At 42.9% G+C, this 13835-nt stretch overlaps 1 protein-coding gene across 1 annotated transcript; it reads right to left on the reverse strand.

Annotated features, from left to right (window-relative positions):
• Window positions 1–11091: 11091 nt before the first annotated feature.
• On the reverse strand, window positions 11092–11923 carry LOC121045658. The gene has a single exon (XM_040498702.2). The coding sequence runs from the start codon at window positions 11851–11853 to the stop codon at window positions 11092–11094; it is 762 nt and encodes a 253-aa protein (XP_040354636.2). The 5' UTR covers window positions 11854–11923.
• Between the last annotated feature and the right edge of the window lie 1912 nt (window positions 11924–13835).

Raw genomic sequence — 13835 nt, forward strand, 5'->3', positions numbered from 1 at the left:
AGGGGTCCTTTTAAGCTACTTTTTTTTTTCATTCGAAATAATTTCTAGTGTGCCAGAGGGAGATGATGATTCAGGCGAAACCGTTCTTCACGAGCTGAAAGAGTTTTTGCGGAGTCAAAAAACCTTTTAAGAACGTATTTTTTGTGTGGGTGTTTTGGATTTGTTGGAAGCATGTTTGCAGATGATCTTGTCATGATGTCTGCACGGAGCGTCGTGTCTTTTGTATGAGGTACGAGTAGTGTTATCTCTAGTTCACTCAGGCAGGTTATCAACGGACTAGAAAATTTTCCGCTTAAATAACTACTTTCAGCGCTCACTCTCCGACACACTAGTGCCGTGGAGGGTGGTACTACGTGTCTCTTTTGACGAGCATAATACAAATACTGTGCAAAAAAAACATAATTACTGACAATTTAAGAAACCCGAAGAGTGTGGGCTTCCTGGTATCTTATTAGCGCTCTGCGACCAATCAGATGGCGGCATCAACCGACAAGAATAAACCCCACTCTTGGTTTCGTATTTTGTTGGTTACTGGAACATAACTGACAACGCACGACTTGATTTCATTCTAAATGCATCCCCGATCATATCTTAAGAGTTTATATATAAACGTAAGATTTTGTATCTTTTACCTTGGTACTCTCGCGTGCTTTAGCACTTTACGCGTTATACGTGAACCTAAGTTGTCGCTATGTGGTGACATTTCAAGCTTGCCCAACGCTTTCCGCTATATAAAGTTGGGACCCGCTAATGTGGCATTTTTGTACACAATTCGACACCTCAAATCAGTCCAATGGGGTAATTACCCTCCTAGCATTGTGACGCAGACTGAAGGATGGTTACTTTGTTAATCATTTTAAATGCACGGTACAACTTCTCTTCAACCGTAGAAACTTTTTTTTTACAACTCCGGGGGGTGCAACGCCACCGTGCGGAAAATGCACGAAGGAGAGAAGAGGGAGCTACAACCTATCCCCGCGTGCAGCGTAAACTGGCGCGGCCTAGCGGCCAAAGTGTGAGACGGGGGAAGTGAAATAAATGCACGTCTTTGGAGTTGCAATGTGGAGGCTTGGTGAAGGGTGACTAGATCTCAACAAATGCTGACACGCTTTTAAGTTTCTTAGGAAACGTCACGGCAGGATTTTTTTTTTTTCGAGATCAGTCACTGACAAAATGGGAACGGCTGGGAGGAACACTGTCAGTAACTATACTAGGCCGCAGCACATGACCTGATCGTGTGCCCTACAGGCCGGAGTTCTGTCAGCAACCGCATGCCAGAACATAGTCTCCGCGCAGAAAACCCTGAAGGGGCTCAGAGCGCGATCATGCGAGGTTTCACGGTTGGGGACTGCTACAAGTCATTCTCACGAACGTGGCCATACACACTGGTTATTACCGTAACGGCCCTCAGTTTCTGCCAGAACGGTACACATGAGTGACGGCGATATTAATATCGGTTGCACTCAGTCAGAGTAGAACCGTCACAACTTTTTACATCACTGTGCATCATATCTTGGAAACATCTCCGCTTTCACCGTTAGTAAACATAATTTTTTTTCTAGACTTTGATAGATTTGTTTTAGCAAGATAGCACGTTTTTTAAGGTAGAATCACTAAAAATCCTTAACCCGTAGGGAATAGTGTGAAAACCCTCGGGAAGACTTAATCAAGCTTTACATGCCAAAACCTGTTATTAACAGGGTGGTCGATTCCTCAGAGTCAATTCTAAAGGAGAACAAACAATGACAGGGCCATCACATTTGCTATTTCAATATAAAAACGTTCGCTAGATATATATATTTTTTTTTAAGTTTGTCGCAGCGTATTGTTTGAGGTCATTTGAGAGGGGTAAGTAATTACAATCTGTGTACACTCCCGCTTTCATGCTGGATACATGCTTATGGCGAAGGAGTACAGAAATGATTACGCCAATAAAAAAGCTACTTTCATGAATTCTAAAATATATATTCAGCTGACTCTATCAAAACTCTACAACGCCCAGTATTTGAGTGTTTCTTTTAATAAATACGTATACTTCTAGCCATGCTCATTACTGATATATGAACTGTTTACTTTGTGGGTAATTTCGCATGGGAGTTAATAAAATGTATCGATGGAGGGAAACATTTGTTTTCATTTTAAAATAGCAAAATTGATAAAGAAATCTAGCCCAAAAGGGAAATTCCGATTAAGTATTACCATCCTACAAGTATATACTCAATTGTGTATAGATTTGTCATCTTCAAACGTGCAGTGCATTACTACTAACAGGGATTTTCTGAGGGGATATTTACACGCACTAACGGGACATACACGAATAGTATGGTTTGGTTTTGCTCTAGTATGAAAAACACTTTCACTCCAGGAAAAAAATTTGCCAACAAAAACATAGACGATTTTTTGTACTGGGTAACCTTCCTTTAAAAAAAATGTAAACCAAAGTTAGAAGCACACCTTTTACCAGCAGAACGTTTTGGTATAATGTGTAGTCAACCTTCCAGTTCTATATGATTCCAAGTAAATTCATTACCCTTGTCACTATATTATTTTTATTGAGTGGCAACTCCAGTTCTTATGCTTTCTTGCTATGTCAGATTATAATTTGACATTGGGATATAAATATAGTGCAATTTCAATTACCCAAGAATCAATGTTTTACACACAGTGTTGCGCGAGCATTTCCACTTCAATCGTTAAGCTTTTGGTTACCTTTAAGATGTGCATTTTAACTTTAGTTAAAATATAGTGCTTAAGAAGAAACGCAGTAAATAAAACAGAGCATACTTTGCTGTGTATTAGCATTCAAGAAAATATGTAATCAGGAAGCACGCGTGAAGGGTCTGCAAAAACAACTCCCCAGAAAGGCGTATCGTTTGAAACGTAAACTCCAACGTAAATAAAAACAAGCATACGTGGCTGTAACTGCTTCAGCATCCAAGGAACTGTGATTAGGAAACACTCTCAAGGACCTACAAGAAGCAGCTCCTCAAAAAGGTTAACCCCTAGAACGTCAACAACCAACAAAATCACAACCGTGCAGAAAACTGGACAACGTGGCTTCACTATTCGGGGAACACGGAATTATCACGGGTACCCGTATCTGGTGCTTGCAAGCCTCGTGTCACGTGGCAACACTGTGGTATCGAGGCAAAAATAAAACAAATCTGCCATGTGTCAGTATTCATTCAAAGTACGATAACTAATTCATTCTTTTATGTTGATTCACTCGATTCAGACGTCATGTAGCACCAATACATACCCTTATATTACAAAATTACACTGAAACAACTACACTGATTCTTGCGTTGAAGCGCGTGGTCCTGAACAAATGGCACAATAGGCGGATAATATTACAGTCGGACACGCGCAACCTCGACTTTCTGTAATGCAGGCGATCCTCTCAGCTCCCTTTTTCCCAAACTTCGAGGGCACCTAAAAACAAAAAGTAATAACCTGCCACACCCTCTCCCCCAAAGTGGGAGGAGGGAACAAACTCCCGTACTTGAGTTAAAGTGCAGTGGCCGCCATGAGCCGATGAGGCGAATGGCATTCGTCATATTGTTGTCCGCTTGCCATGACCGGCTGAACCACGTGTATCCGTGTCTGTATGTCTTTTAGGCTTGAACTGCGCTCTTACTCATGGTAAAACGAGGGGAAAAAATCTTGTTATGCTTTTGAATAGTATCGCTTAGGCCACGTGTGTACAGAGTTACAAATCGGACCCTCCGCCGAACATAAGCAGACGACAAGATGAACACACATCACTCGAGATCTTGAGCTAGAACCGTAGGGCGGCTCTAGGTTACCGGGAAGGGCACAGTGCCGCTCACTGACACGTGACTTGAAAACACCTTACACGCGTTTAGGAGGTAGGATGGGTTCTTTTTCCAGGCATCGCAGACGACGATGTTGGGTTCCGCTGCGACGGGGCCGGGGGAGACGAGTGGATTCGGATCGGGCTCGTGGTAGCAGACGACCGTGGGTACGCAGACGTCTCAATCTTCGCCCGCTTTCTTGGCCAGGGTTTCGTGAAGGTGTCCGATGGCGCCCAATCAAAAGACTGGATCCTCTCTGTGTCAAGGTTAAGACGGCTGCCCCTTGATGCTTACTGTCCTTTGAGCTTGTCGAGTTCTTCGGTCAAATTGTCGTCTGCAAACCTTCCGAACCGTGGACGTGCAGCGTCAGGCTGTGGTTGTAGAGAAGAAAAAAGAAAACTTATAAGTCAAGACACCTTTATCAAATCGGTAAACATAAACGGCAGAAAAGATCTTTAACGCGATTCCACTGTCGTTGTTGGTTTTCTTTTTGCTATTGTTAGCACCACTCAGTTTACATCTGCCTTAGGAAATAGCCACAGTCAACATAACCATGCGTGGTCTCCCCCTTCCCCTCCTCTTTTTTTTGTCTTCTGTCATTTTAATACATGGCGAATGAATTCACCAAATTATCTGATAGCATTAATTATAAAGACAATAAAAAATCTACAAATGTGGCAATATAGCGAACGCTTTCTTAGGAAGCTACTAATTTGGCTATAGACGCAGACAGTTCAAGAAACGCAGGGTGTGGCGGTTTCTGAGCATCTCATTGAGGCTGCTCGGCCAATAAGAATGCGGCATTCGCCGATATGAACGCCGAACCACCAATCAAAAAGCAGGATGCATTAACATGATAAGCCATTTTCCCGGGTTTCTAAAGCTGTCACTGACTACCGTACATCACTTCGGCTACCAACGCCTTTTATTCGACACGCTTGAATCGATAGTTGTTCCAGATAACTGCCACTTCAGTTAATGTTCTTTATTTTTTTAAATATTCGTTGTTGTTTTGTTTTTTATTAAAAAAAGATAACTGAAATTATCAGGCTAATATTTGTTAATACAAAGTGTAAAATCAGCTCGATGAAAACAAAATATATATTTATATAAATCTTAACAAATTTATTAGCCACAAAAAAAGAAGAAACTTCAAAAAGAATCATAACGAACCACAATACCTTGTTAAGTCAAACATTTCGACTTCTCGTTCCTGATGGGAAATAAATTATTTATTGTTTCATCGGTTGATTCATTGATTGATTTACTGAAGCAGGCGAATATCGGCCCAATTAAACGATTTCGGTACGCAAGAAGTAATGTGACCTGACGGCACGTAGCAACCACCATTTCGTTTTGAAAACACGCTCTCGGAACGCCCAGAAAATTCCCCAACAAGGAAATATCGTTTCCTGCGCCGCCAACTCCGTTCGCCGAACAAACGTTATTAGCCCAGGGCACGCAATGCCAAGGGCTTTCATAAACAAGTCTGATAACCCAAGTACGTCACTACAACGGGTCCCCCCCCCCCCCCCCCTCTTTTCTTTTTTTATATAGCGATGTGCGCTGTTTTTGTTCTGAATCAAGTAGGTGTGCAAACTACCGCACGGCACGGCATTCTCAACGCCCAGGCAGTGAAGCAAGTCACGCCAAGAGACAATTTGCGATATCTGCCACCTACACAAACATACAAACGCGCGCTCGCCCACGCACAAACATCCACACGGGCAGACAAACACGCATAAAAACATCATACAAGCATAAGCCAAGAAGTCGACTTCAGCAAAAAAGGAACAAAGCATACGATGGTTACATGAAACTATCTCCTGTACACCAAAGAACAAAAAAAAACATATAGCATCGCCCACTTTAAGGAACCAAATTCACTAGAATCCGCACACACACGCACACAGACTCACACAGGCAAACACGTTCATAAACACACACGAATACGGGCACACACAAACAGACACGCACAAAAACATGCCACTCGGATAAGCCAAGAAGCCATCTCCATCAAAAGAAAACACACAAAGGCTGGATGGGTATGTCTTGGGAGGAAAAAGCTAACAAAAAATACAGCCAGCCTACGTTAAGGAGCCAAAGTCATTACAATCCCTGCCTCACGTCCACTAAAAGCGATCAGAACCAAGGATATTGGTCCGACGCTTGTCGGAGAGAGCACTATCGCAACCTAATGGTCGCGATCGCACACGCACACCCTTTCAGTTTGGAGCGCGGAACCGAACCGTTGGTTGCCAAAAATAGAACTCCCCATTCGATATTTCGGGAGACAGGACCCTTCCCTCTCTCTCTCTCTCTCTGTCTTCTCCTTCTCCTCCTTTATTTTGTTGTGTTATTTGTTTTATTTATACTTGCACCGACGCTGCTCTCGCCCTCGTTGAGATTTATGGCAAAAGGCACGCAACAGACAAAGAGAAAATATGCTTCTTTTTCCCTAAACTTCGTAGCGAAAAAACGAAAAAAAGCCTGGACCCTCTACCTTCATTCAATGCGACGCTTGTTCGCGAACCCACGCACACTGGAGTAAAATAGAGAAAGAGGGGAGAGAAAGGGGAAACCATGAATGGAGCTCCGCTCTGATTGGACGAACGCGGCGTGACGTGGGTGAGTGACGCACGAACCGCGGCGATGGCGTCGTGGACGGAGGGTTCGTTTGCTAGATTTGGAGTGCTGCAGTGGCGTCAATCCGGCGGCGATTTTGCTTTTTTCTTTCATCTTGTTTACTTTCTTTCTTTTCATTCTTTTTTTCCCTCGGAATTACAGTCTGACGCGTGTTTCTTTTTTGAGGACTGATGATACAACATCTACCTTGAAATAGAAATGATGTAACTGGCGTTTTGTAATTGTATTTTCGATTTAAATCGGATTCGGCTCGCGATTAAGTGTGTCTGGAGGGCAGATTGTATCAGAACCATTTAGCTGAGTCATATAAAATTTATAAAGGGGTAGTCGCCTCGTAATATTTCAATTTTGTTCCTTGGTTTCGCACATTTAGGTCTATATTTTGTTTTCATATGCCCACGGTTTACTTGTATTTTCGGTAGTGTTAGCTGAAGTTATATGGGAATCGTGTACGTTATTAGATTACTTGCTCTGAAGCGTAATTTTCCGACCTAACCTAAATTAACCTAATTTGCAGAAAAGAAGAACAAAAATATTTGCAAGTGCTCACGGAAAGGTCGTTTCTCCGCGCTAAGGGTAATAATGTGGGAAAGCCGACATTAACACGTCGCGTCGTTTACTTTTACGTATTTACCTCACACCGCCGTACAGGAGGAGCTTTTACATATCTCAGTGTATAAAAAAAAACGTGTGAATATTCGCATCCTGCTCTTTCTGGTTTACCATATATATTGGTTCAATAAAAAACATAGCTTAAAAGCTGTGCTATATTTACGCCGAAATTCACTCGAGTTGAAAACTACATCCTGTCTCTTAAGCTTTGTGGTTTCCATAAAGGGATCTCAGATATCCTGCTTTATCTTTTTTTTTTTTTTTTTTGCAATATACATCGCTAAAAATGTTAAGATAGCTTTGCGTTGAGTATAATGTATTTTATTACAATCCCTTCGCCATATGTTACCTTCTCTACTCAATAGGTACCATCTAGAAAACATAGATATATAGTCTCTGGCTAGAGCTTAATTGTATCAGTGTTTTATCTAACACGGATGTCTCTGTATGACATTTTTTTTCTCGCTTTTGCATAATATGCTTGCTGCCGAACGCTCCTACGCTCTCACTGGTTTACTCTGTTTATTGTTACTTAAGTACATGCCTAGTTGGTAAGAGAAACTCTATATGCTGTATAACGAGTCTTTTCAATGTATAACACTTTTCGGCTAGATTGCTATGTTTGTTTTGCTTTAGGGCCCCAGACCCAGTAAAGTTACCATATGGTAGCTTTTTGTCTGGAGGCCCGCATGAGTAAATGTCTGGAAATAAAGATTTCATTTCATTTCATAATCACGTTGTTTCTATTCCATGCATGCCGCCTTCTTAAAAGCTTAATTGAAATCGCCGTAATGTATTTCAGGGGTAAGGGGTCACGATAACCAACCACTCTTTTTTCGCGCAGGGATGATTTTTTGTTTTTAATTTTATATTAAAGTTTTTTTTTTAATAACAAAAAGGTAAAACTCGTCAATGAAAAAGTGAAACCAATAGCGGCTTCACTGTATTTCTAACATAAGACCCTTTTTTTTTTTACTTTTTTTCTTTCTTGGATTTTGTGGGTCAGCGAAATCAGACTGAAACCTCAGCACCATGGTGTAGCTATACCTTGTTATATCCTACGAAAGACTATAGGCTAAAGCCACGGGTTGACAGTTTCAATCACGTTCTACGCTCAACACTGACATGCTTAACATTGATTAGGGATGGAACAATAATGCACTGATTCATAAAGCGCCGCATTTATTCTATGGCGTCGACACTGCAAGGAGCCTGTATGTCGTGGCTTTCTTTGGGATGTAAGATTTAGGGGTCACTCAGTGCTGTTAGACTCGAACCCCTGTCCGCCCATCCCCATCAGTGGTTCGAGACGCAAGCACCGACACTTGCTTGGAAGCGGAATACCACACAATTTCCAACTGGCCCGTGATTGGATCTGGCGGTCCGTAGTTTTGGCCTTTAGGCCATCGTAGAATGAAACGAAGTATAGTTAGGATTTGCCTAAATTTATGTTTTAGGTCATTAGTCTGCCGAGATGATTGTTAAAAGCGGCGCGCTGACTCTAGAAAATAGTTTGTATGTGCTGCCTGGTGGCAAACTGCCAGTTTCTATTGAAATACACCGGCAGGTGTTTGAATAAAAGTTTAGTTAACCCTGAAGCATTTGGCTGGATGCATTGGTTTGAAAATTTTTTTTTCCGCATGCTGATTTGGGTTGACAACCTCCTGGGATCATTAAATGGCGCGCGTCTATGAAATTTCCGATGTACGCTTTTTATGCTAATCTTAGAATCAACCGAAGTTGAAAAAAAAAACTTGGTAAATCTCTCGATTTTCCTTCTTAATAAATCAATAGTTTTTATTAAATTAGAACCCTTTCGCGAAATCTCATCTCAATAGATCACAACAAATTTTGTCTGGAAAATATATATTTTTTTTAATAATAACCCTTTCGCCCTTTTTTCCGAAAGCGCACAATGACGACGCAAGTTACTACGATCGTTTTGTTTGATTTCTTATGTATCCGAATTTAAAATTGCTACTTCCGTGAGAGTATTTTTACTCAGCCAAAAAAAAAGTCTATTTGCTGATTTTGCAGACACTGGAAGAGAGGTCTAAGGTGAATTATTTTAGCATATTTATCCGAAACCTATTTGGCTCTTACCCGACTGCGTTGAACCCCTTCTTGGAATGGAGCCCTTTCGCGGAATGTTCTTTTTTTTTTATGGATGTCTTGTGGCAAATTTCAATACGTTCTTTTTTTTTTTTTAACCAATCAATGTGCAAAAATGGAGATATCTTTTGTTTGTTCCAAGACGCTACGTGGTCGTGTAAGGCGCCATTTTCTGTGGGGAGGGGGTATTTACCACTGTCAGTGTAGAAAAATAAAACATCTCGCTCGTTTAAGGTGCCATAGTATTACATTACTAATAACTGAGAAACATACTGACATTTTTAATGGCAGCAATAAGTGTGACATCGGAAGTAACTGAACTGAATGACCGAGGATAGAAGTTTCGCCTGCTTCAACTCAGGACATGCAATTTTATAACCATAACGGTTAGACTTCGTCTTACAACTGACACATGGTTATGAAGCGCTAATCCATTCATTTTTAGTACCTAATAAGCTATATAAATAAAAAAGCTCGAGGTACACCTAAGCATTTCTTATGAGTTGTGAATGCGAAAAACATGCAAACCGCTCGTCCGCTTCCTTTGTCGTCTGCTCGTCCGGTCCAATTGTCGTCTGCTACGTACTAGCGCGCGCGCTCCGGGATCTTGGAGGCCATGCCGCAGCGGCCAATGGGAGCCCCATCAACGCGCTAGCCAATGGAACCGAAGGCGATCGCGGAAACTAGGAGCCGTTTTCGCGCTTCAAACTGATGACGTCAGCTCGCTTCATGAGACAGTTAATGCATTCGCATTAAAAACCAATTATTAATGCTGCCAGTGAAACTCGATGTAGTATCAGTGCGAGAAGGACTCTCAGTGTAGTTACATGTTCAAAACGTAACCAGTATGAAACTCCAAATAGCATCGACGCACGCAAGAACCCAATAGCAAAAGAAAAACTATTAGGGAGTTCACCGCACCATTCTGAAATCACGAACGGTGCAGCTGGTCCATTCCGTGAAACTGTACGTGAAATTTGACTTATGTTAGCGAATCTTGAAACTGGCGCAACGTTGTAAACGATGATGATGATTGTCTTTGACCGTGGCGCCATCTTCTAGTAAACACGTGAAACATTCTGCTGCGTGTAAGTCCGTGGCGGCTCGTGTTTCCTCCCGCGTACGACTGATGTAAACAGACGGCGGACGTAACATTTGCAGGTCGGAATTTCAAGAACTGCGAAGCTAGATAGAGTAAAAAGTATCTGAACGACCGTAAAGGTATGTGGTGTGTCTCCGTCATCTTGAACTTGAACGATCGTTCACGTTGTGTGCCGTCGAACCAAATCATTTCGTCTGCTCGCGGTCGCCACGGCAGCTAGTTTGCCCGCAAATCGCAAAAGTTTCCTAGATGCGCAGTTTACAGCATTCACGATCTCTTACCATTATGAAAAGTCCCCTAAATTATTTGGTTCGACCTCTCAAATGAAGCAGACCAACAGGATGGCAAATCGCCTCCCGCTGTCCTAAGCCTAACGCTCGGCTGAGTCGGCGAAGTCAGTCGTCAAATCGACCGCCATCTTTTTTTTTTACCCGAGTCGTGAACAGTGCTGGCTGCGTTGAGGTGACGACTCCAGCGGCCGGAGTGGGAGAAAACAACGAGAAGAGCCTCCCGATGCCATGAACGACTCACGCGCGCATGCGCAGTGGCGTCGCCGATGCGTTGGACGGCGAACCGTTCGTGTGGAAACGACTTGCTAAAACTCCCCATTAAGAATTCAATTTAACCGTAGACCCTTATGTAATAAGACTTTGATATGACAAGACTAACAAGATAATACTTTAATATGATAAGACTGAAATGATAATTACATAATGATAGCTATGACATGTCATTATTCTAGTCTCCGGCATGGTCTCGATAAAGTTTTGATAACGTTTTTTTTTTTGTTTTTTTGTTTTTTTTTTACAAATCCAGGAGACTCACCTCAGCTCTCTGGCCATTCGTCGTCTGCCGCAGCCCTATGGACCAAAAGCTTGGCTTCCTGTTCTCAGATGGTCCAACGGGTCTGAACATGGCAAACTCCTTTTGCCCATCCAATCCCTGGCTCTTCTCTACCGCAGGCGTCGTCGGAGTGGACGCCGGCGTCGTCGACGTCACGTCCGCCGTCTGCATCCCCGCAGCGGCCGCCACGTTAGGCCTAACGGTCGTCGATACAGCCGACGAGAAGACCGCCGGCTGGCCGAACTTCCTCATTGCTTTCATTCGCCTCAGAGCCTCCGGATTGCGTTCAGATTTCTTAGTGATATAGTTGGCGAGCAGGTCCTTGAAGACGGCGGCTTCCTTGATGTCCTGGGGTTGACTCGGAGGTCCGTACCAACCGTACCCGAGCGCGGCGGCGGCGGCACCAAGATCGGCGCCCGTGGCGTCGTACTCTTCGGGGTATTCTTCGTCCGGGGTTCCCTGCGGTGCCGCTATGTCAGGGTAGGCGTCGCTGGCGGCCCAGCCGGCGGGTGCGGGTAGGAACTGCGCCCAGTCGGCCTGGTCGAACGCGGCGTTCTTGAGCGCCGCGTAGTAGTTGTTGGCGTCCAGGTAGGGGTACTGGGACTGCGCCGGGTACTGCACGGCGTTCCTCTGGAGGCGGCCGTAGACGGGGCTAGGGTAGGCGAATGACAACGTCGTCGTGGTGAGCACGGCGCTGAGCAGCGCGCAGATGAGGTCCATCATTTCCTGTAAGCAGTAAATACCACACGGAGTTCTTTGTAAGACGTATGTATACTCGTAAAATCAAGAATAAAGCAAGTTTGGCGCATCGTTTATGCGCTGCGCTAAGTATAGTTCCTAAAATATTTGGTTGTAGCGTGATGGAACGTAGCTAATCTAAAATGCACCTCTATAACCTCTATTCATCAAATAAAGAGGTAAATTAGGGATGCACCACGAGGAGCTGGACTTTTTTCAATGTAATTTTTGAGGGGAATACAAATATAGTCGAATGTACCGAAAACAGTTCAAACATGACTCGTTAGTTCAGTTATAGCTTAAGTAGCGAGACTTTTAAGGAACCTGAGGCGTGGTTCCTGAGTTCAATCTCATTGCCAATGGCCTGATCAACCTTATAATGTGGCAACATTTCAAGATAAAAAGGACGGCTCTTAACGTGGAAAAAAGTGCAATAAATTAGTGACAGCAACAGTGACAGCACACAATTAAAACCGGGGACGACGGATGTCAAGCGGGGCAACTTGCACCAGCTCAGCTAGCTGCTTTTTAGAGCGCAGCTCTTAGGCGCCCGCTTCCGGCTTGAGCGGCGTCGGCGTAACCGTAAGGTCACGTGACCCACCACAGGTCATGTGACCCCCCCCCCCCCCCCCCCCCGAGGTCACGTGAACTCAGGGAGTCGCCTATCCCTCCGTACCCTTCCATCCTCCTCCTTAAGAGCTGCGCTCTAATCCGGCGTTACTGGGAGTTGTAAACAGCTTTCATTTTTTTGCTTTTACTTCAAGAAGGCACAAATTTGGTCTAAAAAATTGTAGGGTTTCTTTGAGAATTCTGCAGACTTGTACGGCACTCTTTACAAGTTATCAAATTACTTACGATCAAACATTTTTTTTTAGACTTTGTAATCATTTCAATACATTTTATATGGAAGTAATCGCATGTGTGATCTGATTAATGATGGACGGTACAATAGACATGTTTCCAAACCGGCAGAGGAATCTGTAGTATTTAAAAATGTGAATTAATTGGAAAAGGAACGGTTAATTTTTCAAGTAACAGCCAATTACATTTCTACTCAAGTAATCTAGTAATCTAACTAAATACTCTTGAGCAACCGTAGTTGTAATTGTAATCGATTTTTTTTCTTCGAATAACATGCACGAGACTGGAATTGTGTAACTGTTGCTAAAAAAAGACAAGCTTCATATTCAGTATAGGAAAATAACTAGGGAACAGTTTAGGAAAAATAAATATTTAATTCAAAAGCGGTGCCGCTATTCATTGCCGTAGAACGCAAAGCGACAAGAATTGGGTCAGAACCACATTCAATACCATTTTTCACGCATGTTTTCATCATTTACCAATATCTTAACAACGCCTGAAACTTACTATTTCGCTCTAAAAATTACGATACAGGTATACATTTATAACCCAGTCTGTTTCTGCTTCTATTCATTGTGCGATGCGCGACTACAAATTGTGAAATGTGTAAGTAACAAGATTAGATCATTCATCTTAAGGAGAAAAAAAAATGAGATCGAAACACGTACTTTTCATTTGAACTAAGTTTCCACATTTTTCCGAGTTATTCATTTATTTTACATCTAATCCAATACAGCTGACCTCCTTTCCGCCGATCCTTGATCGATAAAAATCTCGAGCACGTCAAAACAAAAACCAAAAACGCGGCCACAATTTTGCTGCGGGTTCCCAGCAAAGAATATTCCAACTAAAAAAAAAAATATATGACCTCAATCTTTTACTCCTGTTTTACGGTCACATAAAAGACCTTCAAAATGAACTTCTCTAAAGAATCTGCAAACCAGCTGGCGATCTGGACTCTTTGTCCATATCCGTTGGCACGCGCTGGTCCGCCAACCTTCTGAAGCAGTTCGTATCAGAAGGCCTATTAAATGCCCGCGAAACGGGGCATAAAACGAAGGAACAAGAACGACCTTACCGAACAGAATCCAAGTCTACGGCCCGTG

This window comes from Ixodes scapularis, unplaced genomic scaffold (genome assembly GCF_016920785.2).
Source record: "Ixodes scapularis isolate PalLabHiFi unplaced genomic scaffold, ASM1692078v2 PGA_scaffold4__175_contigs__length_147842914, whole genome shotgun sequence".
Taxonomy (NCBI): domain Eukaryota; kingdom Metazoa; phylum Arthropoda; class Arachnida; order Ixodida; family Ixodidae; genus Ixodes; species Ixodes scapularis.

Coding starts and splice junctions, on each gene's coding strand:
- LOC121045658 (XM_040498702.2), bottom strand. CDS start 11,853: ATGATGGACCTCATCTGCGCGCTGCTCAGCGCCGTGCTCACCACGACG.